Here is a 16,264-nt window from a genome sequence, read left to right as displayed (position 1 = left end):
TGTTCCCACACTGTACTCCCCACAGGAGCATAGTCTGGGGGTTGTTTTTTTCTCCTCCCTTCCCTCATGTTATGCTGTATTTCTTTTTCAAATCCTCTGTCTTCTTGTTCTGTCCCCCCTTGTCATATTGTATGTAGTGTATGTATGGACAGGTTGATGGCTAATTTCGCTGGTACAGTCCAGTGACAATAAAGGCTACTACTACACAACATTTTATTATAGGTGGAAGCCTAGCAACTCTTTATATACAATATATAGTTTCTGAAGGAAAGTGTGTGTGTGTGTGTGTGTGTGTGTGTGTGTGTGTGTGTGTGTGTGTGTGTGTGTGTGTGTGTGTGTGTGTGTGTGTGTGTGTGTGTGTCACACTTCTTCAGCAACTACAAATTATAGATTGTTAGGTATCTGTGTGTGCTCACTGATGTGCGCGTGTGATTAGCGAATGCTAGTCCATATGGTCCGATCCCACAGAAGAGCTACCCCCCCCCCCCCCCCCCGTTGAGCTATATATGCCAATCATGAGCTCCCAGTGTTTTGAGTTCCTAGTCTTATCACCTCTGCTTCCAGACCTACTTCATCAATCCTGATGCCCTACCCCAGTTTGGAGTCTCGTCACCGGGTGTCACTCTGCTGGAAATTGAACTTTATCTGTTCAATTGAAGTCAAGTCAAGAATCTTTTATTGTCATTTAGACCACAAATAGGTGCTACATAAAACAACACAGAGCTACACAAGACAAGACAGAGTTACATAGAACAACACAGAGCTAAGGACTGAAAATAAGTTGTCCTAGCCACATAAATTCCATCTGTGCAACCTAGTACAAACAGTGCAAGACAAGTTTTTGTAAGTTATAATAGGAAGCACATCTGGCCTGTCTGGATATTTTGTTATATTATTTAATAATCATAATCATAATCAGACCTGTGTTGCTTTCCCTGCAGTTTTATTATTGGAATTTGTGTGTGTGTGTGTGTGTGTGTGTGTGTGTGTGTGTGTGTGTGTGTGTGTGTGTGTGTGTGTGTGTGTGTGTGTGTGTGTGTGTGTGTGTTAGTTCGCTAACAGTTCAGTTTTGGGTGTTGAGAAGCCTGATGGCTTGAGGAAAGAATCTGTTGCACGGTCTGGTTGTGAGGGCACGAATGCTATGGTACCTTTTTCCAGATTGCAGGAGACTGAATAGTGTGTGTGAGGGATGTGTTGGGTTATCCATAATGCTGTGGATCTGCATGGACAGCCCATGACCCACAGCATTGCTGTGGATGGGGCTGCATGGAGACATGGTTATTAGTGGACATGGAATTAGTGTGAAATGGACATGGTCTCCTGTAAAATGGACATGACATAGACATTGTCTCCTGGAAAATATCCTGAACTATTAGTTTCCCAGGAGCTCTTGGTTGCTTAATTACACCCAAATACAAACTGTTAAAGGGCATTATTTACATTTATAATATTTCCTGTCCAGTGTCACCCAAATGAGGATCCTGGTTCCTCTGGTTTCTATTAAGGTTTTTTCCTCATATCATCTCAGGGAGTTTATTCTTGTATGATAGATTTACATTTAGAAGCATTAAGAGATAGACTCTTTTACATTTATCGACATTGACAGGTTTTGGAGGTTTAGGGGGATGTTTTTATTTAGTGGACTTCTCACCATCATGCTTTTGTTGCCTATTGCTGTCACAGAGATGAAGACTGCTTATCTTCTGTTTTTTTTAAACTGTTATCTAAAATGAGATAACATGCTGAGTGAGTCAAAAACAGATCACAGGAAATAAAGTGCAAAATTATCAAACATGCAGTTACATAACTAAAATACTTACAGTAGGTGTGTACTTTCAAGATGATGTATTGTTTCTCACGAAAAGATACGATCCCCTAAGATCTCCTTTTCCTCATACCTGAACACAAAGAAAATGTCTTTAGTGACAGTTTTAATTGGTGCCCAGAAACCATGTGTAACCACCCACCTGTAAATCTAATAAAACTGTCTCTCACTACATTGTCACATTATTAGTGAGCAAGGATGCATGATGATCCGAAAGAAAAGCAGCACTGGTAAGAGATAAGTTCATGATATTTATTTCTTAGTTTACAGCATTATCGTTATTATTGATATTCTAATATAAACTCTCTCTAAATTAGCTTCTTCACAATAAAGGAAAATTTTAAATTCTTTTATGTTGTAGGGCCAAAGAGGCCTGGGATGCTGCTCGGGAAACACCTATAATTACAGATGAGCAAAAGCCACGCAAGTGTCTAAACTTCATCCAAATCATCACATGTACCTTTGTTGGACTGCTGGTGTTTGGGCTTGCCTTCTTCAGCAAAGTAAGCATTAATACAAACTAGAATATCAATTTTCCTGTTTGGTAGCCATATATTACGAAGCATTTGAACATATATGATTGTTATTTTTGTTTTCTTCATTATAGACATCTCTGTTGCTGTTAATAAACCTCTGCAGCGATACGTCAACCACCATAAAAAACAAAACGTATGCTCTCCTCTTCATCGGGTGCCTTCTAATTGCTCCAAGTGTTTTAATTCTGCTCAAAAGCATTTGGAAAATTACTTTTAAGGATTCAAAATCCCCATCACTGCAAACATTATTATGGGTAAGTGCTGACCATAATCCGATTAGTTGTTGTTCTTTCAACATTGTTAAGATTTTTAAATAAACAACATCTTCCTTGTTAATATTTTCAGTGTCACAATTTTATATCCAGTGTTTTCTTTAGACCAGTACTTGTACTTAAGCTTTACTTATTTACAATTAGAGAACTTACTTCTTTTCCACTCACTGTATTGCTTCATTAGCAATTTTACTGGAAACCTAAGTTGCCAATACAATACAGTAAACTGACAGTAAACAACTACGAATCATTTTACGATAAAAAACTGTAATATAATACATCGGATAAAATAGCACATAACCCATAATACATTTAGTTGACGCAAAATACAACTGAGTTGAAAGGTCTTGCTCAGGTCTTGTTCTGTGGCGAAGAGATTTGAACGCAAAACTTTATATGCTGTGATTTGGAACCTTGTGGTTTAGTGTAGTGTTAGAAGTTGAATCCATACACATTAACTTTGGTGGCTCATTGGGTACGATTTTATGTCACAAATAAGAAGGTTGTGTGTTCAAGTCCCACTAAGCTATGGCAAAGTTGTACATGAAATGAGCAAATGTATTAAATATACAAATGTAATATATTACTCTAATTCTGTAAAATCAGTTTATATATAATTATATATGTCTAATTGTATATGCACTGTATTTTTGTAAAACATATATCAGGTAATGATGGCATGTGAAATGACAAAAAAAATTCAAAAAGTGACTAAAATGAAAATACCTTCAGCAGATGTCTGTGCCTAGTGGTGCAAATGCTAGTGCAGACCTGAAAGTGTAGTAGGCTAATTAAAAAAAATTATTTTGTAACTTATGTAATGTTTTCTTTTTGTATTGTTTATAAAGAATTCATTCCTACATATTTTGACTTCTGTTGTTTCGTGACTTCTGTTGAAACAAAGGTGTGACTTATGTAATATTTAAATGAGTGGTTCATGTTGCCAGGGAAATTCCAAATCAGAAAAGATTGATTGGTATAGATTTTAACTCTAATTAAAAGTATCAGTTTAAAAGAACTTATTTCCTGAATCTCCTGTTGGTTAATGCTTATTAACTGTCAAATCTTAAGGATAACAAAGATTGTTTAAACATTTATTGGTTGAGTTTATTCCTCCCCCGGTCCAAAGACATGCATGGTAGGTTAATTGGCATCTCTGGAAAATTGTCCGTAGTGTGTGAGTGTGTGAGTGAATGAGAGTGTGTGTGTGCCCTGCGATGGGTTGGCACTCCGTCCAGGGTGTATCCTGCCTCGATGCCCGATGACGCCTGAGATAGGCACAGGCTGCCCGTGACCCGAGTAGTTCGGATAAGCGGTAGAAAATGAGTGAGAGTGAGAGTGGTTGAGTTTATGCAACAAAGTTTGCATGTTCTGCCAGCACTCAGGGGTTTTCCTACAGCTACTCTAGTTACCTTCCCCAGTTCAAAGACATGTGTTGGAGGCTGATTGACATCTCTAAATTGTCTGTAGTGTGTAAATGGCTCTGATTGTGTGTGTTTGTGATAGACCGTCCAGGGTGTCACCTTACTTGTTCCCCAAGTCTCTCCTTGTGTCCCTGTGTAGAATAAGCACTACAGAAAATGGATGGATGGATGGACCATAATACCGTTGCTGTGTATTATAATGTACACTGCATTTAACTGAACTAATATTGTGTCCTTTGTCTGTGTTCAGATTGTTGCAGTGGAAATTTTGGTGGCTCTCGGCTCTTCAGTCCTTACCCTGGTCTCTATGCCCAGATTTGACGTCCTGACTAATGTGATGCTTCTGAATGCCATTAGTACATTATCAGCCATGCTGCAAGTCATCGGAAATGCAGTCGCACACGGAAGGAGACGATTCATCTCTACTTCGTTAGCCGCTGTCATTTTCTCAATTGCAGGTCTTATCTTCTTTGCGATTAACACCACCAAACAGCAACTTGGAGACACAAACATAAAGCTGTTTGTGGGTTTAGCCATAGGAGGCACTTTCCTGGTCTCTTTGAACTGGTGGGAAAACTACGCCATGCTTTTCAACATCGTCTTCTTCCAGAACACAATCCGGGACATCAAAAGGTCCCGAAACTTCGTGAACATTGTGGCTAGCTTGGTGCGAATCGCTGTGACCTTCACTGTGCTTGGTGCTTATGTGAAGCTCTCGGGACAGGACTGGTCATCAGTGCTGGAAGTCGAAAAATTTACCAAAATCCTCGTCTTGAGCCTCTTCGCTATTCAGGTTCTAGCTTCAGCTCTGTGTCGCTACATGGCCGTGGTTGCATGCAAAATGCACGCTGTGCGTCGCAGCTTCCTTATTCCCATGATCTTCACTTCTCCTGCCACGGTGGGGGCCTTCGCACTGGCTATCTGGATTCCCTTTCTGACATACAAGCAGCAGGTAATAATAATAATAATAATAATAATAATAATAATAATAATAATAATAATAATAATAATTTGGGAATGAGGAATGAGTATGTTATTATCTCTACCAGCTATCTTAAATTAGCTATTAGGACACCTTCTTTATGCCCTATCCTATCTTCTGTTTTTACAACCAAGTTTGTTTTACTCACTTAGTTTATAGTTTTTATTTATATTTTTTTTGGTAAATAGAGGTATATTGCCAAAAAGAACATACTTTTATGTATTTTGGGAGTTTGATAGTTTGCTAAAACACAATGAATTTTTGGAGCTTTCTCTCTGTCTGTCAGTTTCTCTCTCTCTCTCTCTCTCTCTCTCTCTCTCTCTCTCTCTCTCTCTCTCTCACACACACACACACACACACACACACACACACACACACACACACACACACACACACACACACACACACACACACACATGGTTTTCTATTGTTTAATGTATAAAATTTCTTTTGTTTTAAAGGTGTTTTTTACTTTGTTTTCCAGTTCAGTAACTCCACAGCCAACTCCACAGAATTTTCTGACTACTGTAGCACCTTTGCGATTGTGCCAAAGCCAGGACTTGACGTTGTGAGACTGTTGCTGAGTGATTTAACTCGTGGCATGTGTCACCATATCTCGGACAAGGATACTGTGGTGGGATTTGGTCTGCTTGGATTGTCCTTGGTGAGCTGGTGGCTCGGTCTGGTGCTCTGCACACTCTACATCTGGTTCTTGAACATGGGACGTATTGCCAGGACGAAGGAACTGTTTGTGTGTAACATTTATGAAGCAGCATTTATTGATCAGTCCATGCTCCTGAACACCAAGTTCGAAATTGTGCTTCAGCCAAAACAAACCAGGTAATTAAATGTGTGCTTAATATAGGACAATTCATATTGATGTATATCATCATCTGGAATTAACAGTCCTACATTTTCACTAGTAGGGAACAAGAGAAGGTGACCATCTACCTCTGTGCAACCATGTGGCATGAGACTGCAGATGAAATGCTGAAGATGATTATCTCAATGTTCAGGTATTCTGATGGTGAAAAAGACCTTTTACTTGAGAACTTCACAGATCAATCTTAAATGAATGGTTTCTCTATTTTTTATGCAGGCTGGACAAATTCCGACCAAAGAAAAACCAATTTAATGATGTTGTTTTTGAGTCTCACATTTATTTCGATGATGCTTTTCTGACCAAAGACAACAAGCGATGTGTCAACGAGTATGCCGAGATCCTGGTGGAAGTCATCAGAGAAGTTTATCTGTAAGTAAATATGCAAACAAGCTGCAAAAATACATTGTACCATATGCCATAAATTACATAATATAATAGACAGATACTAAAGTACTAATATATTGTATATAAAGATATATAGTTTAACCTGAATTATAAATGTAAAATGTGTGTGTGTGTGTGTGTGTGTGTGTGTGTGTGTGTGTGTGTGTGTGTGTGTGTGTGTGTGTGTGTGTGTGTGTGTGTGTGTGTGTGTGTGTGTGTGTGTGTTTTGATTATATACAGCATATTCACAGAAGATAGCAAAAGTGTATTTAGGAACAGAAAGTCGCTTCCAGACCAGAAAATCTTCCAGACACCGTACGGCTGCCGGCTGCAGTACACACTTCCTCACGGCAACTTGCTGTTTGTTCATTTCAAGGACAAACACCAGATCCGCCACAAAAAGAGATGGTCTCAGGTGAGCTGCTGCAGATAACGTTGTGAAAAACACAAAATTGTAATTACAGAAATATTTTTGTCTTCATCCAAACCAGTGAATGAATAATCTTTCATAATGGTATTATATGGTAAGCTCCATGTCCAACATTCTCCTACTAATATACTTACTCTACCTCCTCTGAACATGTCCAAACCATCTTAATCTGGCCTCCCAAACTTTGTCTCCCAAACGTCCAACATGAGCTGTCCCTTTGCTGTACTCGTTCCTAATCCTGTCCAATCTTGTCACTCCCAAAGAGAACCTCAACATCTTCATCTCAGCTACCTCTGGCTCTGACTCCTGTCTCTTCTTCAGTGACACTTTCTGTATCCATACAGCATGGCCGGTCTCACCACTGTCCTGTACACCTTTCCCTTGATTCTCGCTAATATTTTCCTATCACACAGAACTCCTGACATCTTTCTCCACCCATTCTCAAGTTTCAACTAGTCATCCTAAATACAACCCTACCCAAACCAGCTTTAGATGCTAGTTTACATAATTATCGGATGTCTTCCATTGTGGTTGGAGTCAAGGGCAAGCTTTAGGCACAGATACACACTTAACATCTATAAGTATGCTGAAAGTTTATCTACTTTCTTACAAGGTGTCATTTTAAAGCACTGATTCCATTTCTTTCCACTAAAGATCATGTACATGTACTACCTGCTTGGCTGGAGGCTGCACAAGAACTACTATCAGATGTTCAAGCAAGGGGATGTGCATTCGGCAAATGTTGAAGAGCAACTAAAAGTGAGTTTGATTATCCTAAAATATCTTCTTTACTGCCTCGTAGCTTAGAATTTCATGACTTAGAATTTAATTTTTCTTCCAGAAAGCCAAGGAGAACACATACCTTCTGGCTCTAGATGGAGACACAGATTTCCAGCCTTCAGCCGTCATGCTTTTAGTGGATCGGCTCAGGTTGTACCCTGAAGTGGGAGCTGCTTGTGGCAGGATCAATCCCACTGGCACAGGTGATTAATAACACATTTTATTGAAGTACAAAAGTGCGAGAAGAAAAAATAAATAGCTTAGGCATTTATTTGAAGTAAGCCATTTAAGTCGAGTATGCAATGTTCACAAAGGAACTAGCCTCTCTGTTTTTAGTTAATATTGATGTGTTTCTGAAATTGTTTACATTGTTCTAATGCTTGTTAAGTGTTTGTTAATCTAGGGGGCATGGTGGCTTGGTGGTTAGCACATTTGCCTTGTACCTTTGGGTTTGATATCCCCATCCAACCTGTGTGTATGGAGTTTGCATGTTCACTGTGTGCTTTGGTAATATCGTCCCCAGACCAAAGACATGCAATTCAGGCTGAAGGGCATCTCTGATTTATCTTGCCCTCTGATGGATTTGACACCCTGACCAGGGTCTGTCTGCAATGCCTTGTAGTTAAAGCAGTATAGAAGATTCATGGATGTAGAAATCTATTGCTATTTTATTAACAAGACATCACTGCTGAACACAGCAGTCTTTTTTTTTTATTAAACTCATTATCCCTCAATTTGGTTGTTTGTCAATTTCCAACCATTAACAAGCTCTTGCTTATCAAACAACAGCTACAAAACAGACTAGTACATACTTCAAATGAAGCTATGCATCTAGTAGAAAAGCTCTAACTGCCATTATTTCTCTTACATTGAGTTTGTTAATGCTGAGAATTTCTGTAGATAGTTTCACTTTTACTGACAGTAGAATGAACACCATCCTTTCTACCCCGAAAACTCAGCCAGCTTTGCTGTCTTGGGCTCCTGTGTAGAAATGTGCTCATAAAGAAATCAAGATATATAAATAATGTAAAGATTTGCGCCACCCTTATGTTGATGCTCTTTAAAATTAGAAAAATAGTAGCTTTACACTGTATGTTTTGCAGGTCCGATGGTGTGGTATCAGAAATTTGAGTATGCTGTGGGTCACTGGCTGCAGAAGACAGCCGAACACGTGTTCGGATCTGTGTTGTGCAGCCCGGGCTGTTTCAGCCTGATGCGTGCAGAAGCACTCATGAGTGACAATGTCATGAAGAGGTACACAACAAAAGCGACTGAGGCGTCCCATTGTCTACAGTATGACCAGGGTGAGTGACAAAGCGCAAAGACAAAAGAGATGAGAAAAAATGACATTAATCACTGTACATATTCTTAATACATATATATGTAGTGTTTATCCACGTGCAGCTTGTATGTTCTGCCTCTGTGTTTGCAGGTGAAGACCGCTGGCTGTGCACACTACTCCTGCAGCAGGGATGGCGAGTGGAGTACAACGCTGCCTCTGACTCATTCACTAATGCACCACAGGAGTTCAAGGAGTTTTACAACCAGCGGAGGCGCTGGGGTCCGTCCACCATGGCCAACACTCTGGATCTTCTTTCCAGTGGCACTATCACCGCACAACTCAACAAGTCCATATCACGGCCCTACATTCTGTACCAGACTTTCACCATGGCCTCTTCGATCTTAGGGCCAGCTACAGTCTGCCTCATGATTGCAGGTGAGAGTTAAGATGTTCTTGAGAGGCTCAGATGTGTTTCACTGTTTTCATTTAACCGTATTTCAAAATGTATTGTGCAAATTGACAGTACAAAAAACTGGCTTTGGGTCTATTAAAGGAATGCTATTTAGGCACTGATTTTTGCACTACTGATAAAAACGGTTTGAGAGTTGAAATCCCTGAGAATATCCTGCTAAATGGAAACGTATTGATATACATGCTGCTTTATGTGGAATTACTTAGTCACTACATGTTAGTGTTAAACCTCAGAAAAGGGCTTTACACTTGAACAGCCAACAATCCTACAATCAATTTGCTCATCAATTGATTTTATTTGATATTATTACATTAAACTGTACATTTTATGTTGCTATTAGTATGAACAATCTAGAAAAGCAGATGTTCATGTAGAGTGCACTGTGTGTGTGTGTGTGTGTGTGTGTGTGTGTGTGTGTGTGTGTGTGTGTGTGTGTGTGTGTGTGTGTGTGTGTGTGTGTGTGTGTGTGAGTGTGCTTTAGCATAATTCGCACAATTATTTCTTATGTTAAATTCACTTGTCTTTTCAACAGGATGCCTTAAATTTGTCCTCAAAGTAGAAGCACACGTTGGACTTGTAATAGCAATTGTTCCTCCTTTAATCTACCTGATTCTCTGCTATTATCTTGGACAAGCAAAATCAGACCTGCAAATTACCATTGCTGCAATTATGAGCATAGTTTATGCTTTTCTGATGACAGCATCCATATTAGCTATTATAGGTAAGTAAAGTTTTCTGTGCTTTTCTTTCTAATAATGGCTATGGGATATAGTAATTTTATTAAGACTATGTTAAAAACTAACGTGTTAAAAAAATAATGAGGGTGAAGAGCAACTGAGTGCTAAGAGCCTTGCTTAGCCCTGAGGTTCAAACTCAGAATTTTAGTAGTTCACTAATTTTTTAAAGATGGCAACTTTAACCACTAAGCCATCACTACTTCTTCTAATGATGAAGACCTTTATACCAGTGTAACAATGACAAAATACGTGAAGTAGTTCTGGTTCAAGAAGATCACAGAACAAATCCTTCTTAAACATTTTATACTCATTTTACCTCTTTGTAATTTAAACAGGGTTAAATTAAAACTGAGAACTGAATATAACCCAAATGGCTGGGTGATACTATTGTCATGTGATACTATTGTCTAGCCAGATGTCTTTAAATGGTAATCATATTTATGAACACCTTGGCTTAGTCTTGTTTCAGGTGTTATAACCCTAAAAGTCATGTCATACTATTGTTTAAATGTTAATCACGGTCAAACATACTCTTTAAGTGACGACTCTTGATGTCCTGCTGCAACTCCCATAACTATTGATTAATATTATAACAATAAAGCATTCTAACCTGTTCCTCTATAGTATTTAAGCCTTTTTGGTAATGAGCTCTTTCTGATGTGTATCTTGTAGTGGAAACTGGGTTCAGACAATCTGTAATTTCTTACACCTTGTACAGTACCATTTACAAACACACATTGCTATGTATTTTTAACATGCATTCTATGTCCTTTAGTTTATCTTCATATTCAGTGTTTCATTTTATTGTTATGTTTTGTCACATCCCTCCATCGAAATAACTATTCTTAGCCTGTTTGAGAATAAAGGTGACTGAGTTTATTTGCTAAAATATATTATTTCTCCACACTAAATAAATGTTACTCTGAAATAATACAGTATGTAAAAAACATTGTGATTAACAATTTAACTCTTCATCTGTGCATGTGTTCAGGGGACATGGTACAGCAGGGGACTTTTGTAACCCCAGCCGGATTATTCTTTGTTGGCATATTGGTCTTGTACACTATCACGGCTCTTCTTCATCCTCATGAGTTCCATCTTATCATCTATGGACTCCTTTACATGATTTGCATCCCAAGTGGTTACCTGCTGCTGGCAATTTATTCCATGGTCAACATGAACAACGTGTCATGGGGCACTCGTGAATCTGCCAACCAGGCCAGTGGACCTAACCAGACCATATCGAAAAATGTCAAGTGTCAGAAGCTGTTAAAATTATGTGGCTACAATCTGGAGATTCAACTGAACAAAGAGGAAAAAGTGACTGCCGTACCGGAGATTGCACCACAAGCCACACCTTTAAAAGCTGAAAGCAAAGAGGTCACTCAACCCAAAGAACAGTAAGATACCTAAACTATTATGTGAACATTCTGATGGATGTGTAAACTGTTAAACCTTTAAAATTGGTTATTTAACAAATGTAAAAAATGATGCACGCTAAATTAAAGCAACCTTGCTTTCACAGACAAGTACCTCTTGTAGACAACAACTGTAAGTAAACAAACAATTTGACTATAATTAGTATATATCCATTACTCTAAATATGTATTTGGTAAAACAGATTTTTAACAAAGATTTCTTTCATAGTTTTTCTAAAGCAGTTGTCAGATAGGTCTGGTGAACTGTCCCTAATTCGGCAAAAACTTAATCAGGTGGGTATCATGACCATTATTTATTTATTTATTTTTGATTGATTGATTGATTGATTGATTGATTGATTGATTGATTGTTCAATATTTCATATAATATTTTTTGAACTGTAAATTTAAGTTTTGCCCCAAATTCACAGCAGGATGCAATAAAAGGAGAGAATTTAAGAATTTAAGTATAAAGTATAAATAATAAAGTACAAAATTTTGCCTCTTTTCAAAATAGACATGACTTATTACCAAAATGATCTCCTAATGGAACAACAAATTTTAAGCAATATATTAGTAAACGTGTAGGAATAGGTTTAATAATAGGGTTATTGTTATATTATAATAAAAAATACTATTCCTACTTGCTAAGAGATCTTATTTTTTGCAATGCTTTGACCGTACACTTTGGGTAATTTTTCTGTTTGGAAGGTAAACCAGAACTAAAATAACAGTCTGCCACTCAGACTACAACCTCTAAGCCTGGTTTGTCCAATTTGGTTTGTGTGGATTTTTAGGAAATTGTATTTGTGAGTTCACACATGCATAGCACCTGTATCCCTGTTCTATTCAAGCCTGTTGTTTCTTATTTTGGCCATTTTTTTGTGAAAAAACTGGACCCCAGAATGTACTTACAGAATATTATAATCTGTTATTGCATTAGGAAGAAGAAACGTTTTGGGTGGACCTTATTGAGCAGTACTTAAAACCATTAGAGTCAGATAAAAAAAAGGAGGAAAGAATCAAAGAAGATCTGAAAGACCTACGCAATAAGGTTGGTTAGTCTAATAAATAATAATACTAATACTAATAAATAGTTGATAAACAGTAAGATATATGCCTATCAGAGATGACAATTGTAGGGATAATTAAGTAATGAACTCACACAGTGATCTTATCTAATAATCTTCTCTAAATTTTCAGGCAACATTTGTGTTTTTTATCTGTAATGCCCTGTGGCTTGTGGCTACTTTTTTTCTGCAAATCATTGGCAAAGCAGTGAGCATCAGTATCCCTAAAGTTTTTGCCAATGGAACTGTTGACCTAGATGGACAGTTATCTATCGATCCTATTGGACTGATGTTCCTCTTAAGTTTCGCAGTTCTCCTTCTTGTTCAGTTTTGTGCAATGCTGTGGCACAGGTACCTAAAACATGAAGTTTGTGTTGCATTATATTTAAAAGTGCTCTGAATGATTACTATTTGTATGTTATTAATGTGTGTTTCTTTCTCTTTAGAATCCAGACTGTAATACACTTCATTGCTTACACTGGAACTGAGTCTGCGACTAACAGGAGGGTGAAAAGACAATCTGTGGCACTGATCACTGAAGTCATTGATGAAAATGTGAATAGTTTTTTGTTTGTTTGCTTGTTTGTTTCAACTTTATTCTTCAGTGTAATTGCTAAAATTATTAGTGCCCTGAAATCATTTCATGTTGAATATGTACAGTATTTGATAACCATGATGGAATACACATTTACTAACTTCAAGGTTCATTTTCTCTTCAGAATTTTCTTTAGGATTAAACTTGATCTAAAGAGTGGATGATCTAAAATATGAGCTGTGATGGAAAACTTTGCAACAACACACAAGCCTGGGAAACCTAAGAATCCACAAGCCTGGGAATCCGGGAATATCTGCATCTCAAAAGGTCTAACAGTGTACTGTTTAGGATTGTTAAAGTACTGTTAGACCTTTTGAGTTTAAGTTTGTTTACTTAATCTTATGTTTAGTTTTAAAAATGTTGTTATTGTTAATTTATAATTAGAATTATTTCATGATTTTTTATAGAAAAACTGTCAGACATATCATCTGATTCATGTCTTTTCTTAGTTGTTTATTATATAAATTGTGCAGCTTCTCTGTCTAATGAGCCACATACATAATCTGTAATTAATAATTACATGTTTATATCCATATAAAATTATATGTCCAAGAAAAAACTTACTTATATTAACTTACTTTTATTTAGACATTTAACCTAATCATGAAGGTCTCTTCTTCTCTCATCCAGCCAATGACTGTATGCTACATGTCAATGGAATATGTATCCAAAGCCTACCTCATTAAAATGTGACAATATGCAATATACAGACAATATACTGTAATGTTTTGTGCTTGAGTTTCTTCCAAGTTTCTTTGAGGTTGTCTGAAGTTATGGATAGCCAGCAAGACACAGTCTCCTGGCCGGCAAGTCATTGTGTGGACTTTCTGAGTTGAGCCGCTTGTATTGGTCTTTGGTGGGTGCTCTCCCATTCTTATTTACAGTACATCATTGACATTGTCACATTGAGCTAAAGAGAGGGTATGTTTTGCTGTGGGAAAGAGTGCTCCCAGGATGCAACTGAAAGGAATGCTTTGGTTTTGGTCCTGGTAGATGGGGCAAGAAAATAAACATTGTATGATCAGTTTGTAGGTAGTGACCGCTTAAAGCTGGAGAAAGAAAATGCAGTGGAGGTGACAGTGAACCAGTGTGTCCTTGTTTCTCTAGTATATTTGAGGTTGTGGAGCAGTAACCATGGGAAGCCCAGGATGGGGTGCTGGGTGGATAAAGCTACAGTATAAGCTCAAAGTTAGGAAATGGTGATATTAAGATGTACCAAATTGCAGAGTCGGAAACCAGGAACAGGCAGGGTCAAACTACACAGGGCAGGAAAAGGGGGAATAAAATAGCTGCTGCCCCAGGAGTGCTTTTCCCAAGATGATCATTAAACTGGAAGTGGTCATCCTGAAACCAGAAGTGACATCGGAAGTGACATGCCGACAGCTCATATAAAAAAACAAAAATTTGTCTTCAACCATTTAAAATGAAAAATAAAAGACTTTCAAATGATATGAGCCAATCTTTTATTCACAATAAAACATTAATAACAGAACAAATGTGTAAATTGATAAATTATTTTTATCCACTAAATGAGCTCATTTCAAATTTGATGCCAGCTACAGGTTTTAAAAATGAGTTGGTATGGGGGCAATAAATGGCTGAAAAAAGTGAGAAATTTTTAAAAGATACAGCTGGGAGAACATCTAGCAACTAATTAAATTAATTGATATCAGGTTTGTAACATGATTAGCTATAAAAGAGAGGCAGAGACTCTCAGGAGTAAAGATAGGCAGAAGCTCTCAAATCTGTGAACGAGTGCATAAAAAGATTGTGGAATACTTTAAAAATAATGTTCCTTAACATCAAATTGCAAAGGCTTTGCAAAGCTCATCATCTACAGGGCATAACATCATCAAAAGAAGATAAAAACTGGAGAAATCTCTGTGCGTAAGGGACAAAGCTGAAGACCTTTATTGGATGCCCGTGGTCTTCAGGCCCTCAGACAACACTGAATCACTCATCAGCATGATTGTGTCAATAGCATTAATAAATGGACGCAAGAAACCACTTTCGGTAAATCCAATCTGACCTGCCATCTGCAGATGCGAACTAAATACCTATCATGCAAATAAAAAAGACATACTATATGTGAACATGGTCCAGAAGTGCCATTGTGTCGTATGCACATGATTTAGCTGTGTGTGGGCAGACAGTGGTCAAACTGAGAATTGCTTCTTTTACTGCTAGACTTCCGCTACATTTAGCTCGTAACTTTGGGGTCCCCACAATGAATCATCTGTTTCCACCCAGCTCTATACTCGGCAGTCTCTACTTTTGTACCAATTACCTACATGTCTTCTTTTAACACATCCATGTATCTCCTCTTTGGCCTGCCTCCTTACCTCTTACCTGGCAGCTCCATCTTCAGCATCCTTCTACCAATATGACTACTCTCTATCCACTGCACATGTCCAAACCATTTCAATCTAGCCTCTCTAACCTTGTCCCCAAAACAGCCAACCTGAGCTGATCCTAAACATCCTCATCTGTGCTACCTCCATACAGCATAGAGCCTTAGGTGAGGCTGGGTCACTAGTTGCTCTCATATGTTGAGCATCACCTATTTTATTCCTGATACTTTTGATTTTATCAGTGTAGAATCTCATAAAATCTCACTACTGAACTGTGATGGAATAGTGTGTTCAGATTTCTGTTTTTTTTTTGTTAATCTAGCCACTGTGCTAAATAAAAACCTAGGATAATACCGAGTTCTACCGAGTCGATATTGTGGTGAGACACAGTTAGTTTGTTCTACAGGTAGTGTGTTCATTATGAGGTAATGGTCTGTGATGTCAATCACTACTCTCTCCCATCTGGGAATACTCTCCATCACACTAACTCGCTTTAGAATCTCTCCTTCTCTTCAAACTCATAGCCTACTTGTGGAGCATAAACACTGACCACATTCAACATCACCCCTTAAATTTCTAACTTCAAACTGTTTACCCTGTCTGACACTCTTTTTACCTCTAAAACATTGCTCACAATCTTATCCTTCAGGATCACTCCTAATTTCACAATACCCAATTTCTTGTCCTATCCATACCATAATAAAACAGTTTGAACCCCCCTCTAATTCTATGTACTTTGCTCCCCTTCAACCTGGTCTCCTGCACACACATTATATCTACCTTCTGTCTCTCCATCATGTCTGCCAGTTCTCTACATCCCCTC

The 16,264-nt window shown here is 38.0% G+C and overlaps 1 protein-coding gene across 2 annotated transcripts; it reads left to right on the top strand.

The window, feature by feature from the left end:
- The first annotated feature begins 1,923 nt into the window (after positions 1 to 1,923).
- On the top strand, positions 1,924 to 14,539 carry LOC113660675 (chitin synthase chs-2-like). 2 transcript variants are annotated; one of them, XM_047816875.1, is made up of 20 exons: positions 1,924 to 2,055; positions 2,187 to 2,328; positions 2,433 to 2,615; positions 4,308 to 5,009; positions 5,524 to 5,879; positions 5,966 to 6,055; positions 6,139 to 6,291; positions 6,547 to 6,721; positions 7,391 to 7,495; positions 7,578 to 7,719; positions 8,620 to 8,820; positions 8,949 to 9,233; positions 9,803 to 9,991; positions 10,999 to 11,407; positions 11,533 to 11,558; positions 11,655 to 11,719; positions 12,369 to 12,479; positions 12,629 to 12,846; positions 12,942 to 13,050; positions 13,215 to 14,539. In XM_047816875.1, the coding sequence occupies exons 1-20, from the start codon at positions 2,024 to 2,026 to the stop codon at positions 13,224 to 13,226; spliced, it is 3,705 nt and encodes a 1,234-aa protein (XP_047672831.1). In that variant the 5' UTR covers positions 1,924 to 2,023; the 3' UTR covers positions 13,227 to 14,539. The 2 variants fall into 2 exon arrangements, with proteins under 2 accessions (XP_047672831.1, XP_047672829.1); XM_047816873.1 differs by having other exon boundaries at positions 5,963 to 6,055.
- The last annotated feature ends 1,725 nt before the right edge of the window (positions 14,540 to 16,264 follow it).

Source organism: Tachysurus fulvidraco, chromosome 7, assembly GCF_022655615.1.
Source record: "Tachysurus fulvidraco isolate hzauxx_2018 chromosome 7, HZAU_PFXX_2.0, whole genome shotgun sequence".
NCBI classification, from domain to species: Eukaryota; Metazoa; Chordata; class Actinopteri; order Siluriformes; family Bagridae; genus Tachysurus; species Tachysurus fulvidraco.
This window is presented reverse-complemented; position numbering and strand designations above follow the sequence as displayed.

What these genes read in the sequence shown, in the direction of transcription:
- LOC113660675 (XM_047816873.1), top strand. Translation starts at nt 2,024, where the DNA reads ATGCATGATGATCCGAAAGAAAAGCAGCACTG. An exon ending in ATCCATATTAGCTATTATAG is followed by an intron (nt 9,992 to 10,998) that starts GTAAGTAAAGTT and finishes GCATGTGTTCAG; the next exon opens with GGGACATGGTACAGCAGGGG. An exon ending in TGAAAGACCTACGCAATAAG is followed by an intron (nt 12,480 to 12,628) that starts GTTGGTTAGTCT and finishes CTAAATTTTCAG; the next exon opens with GCAACATTTGTGTTTTTTAT.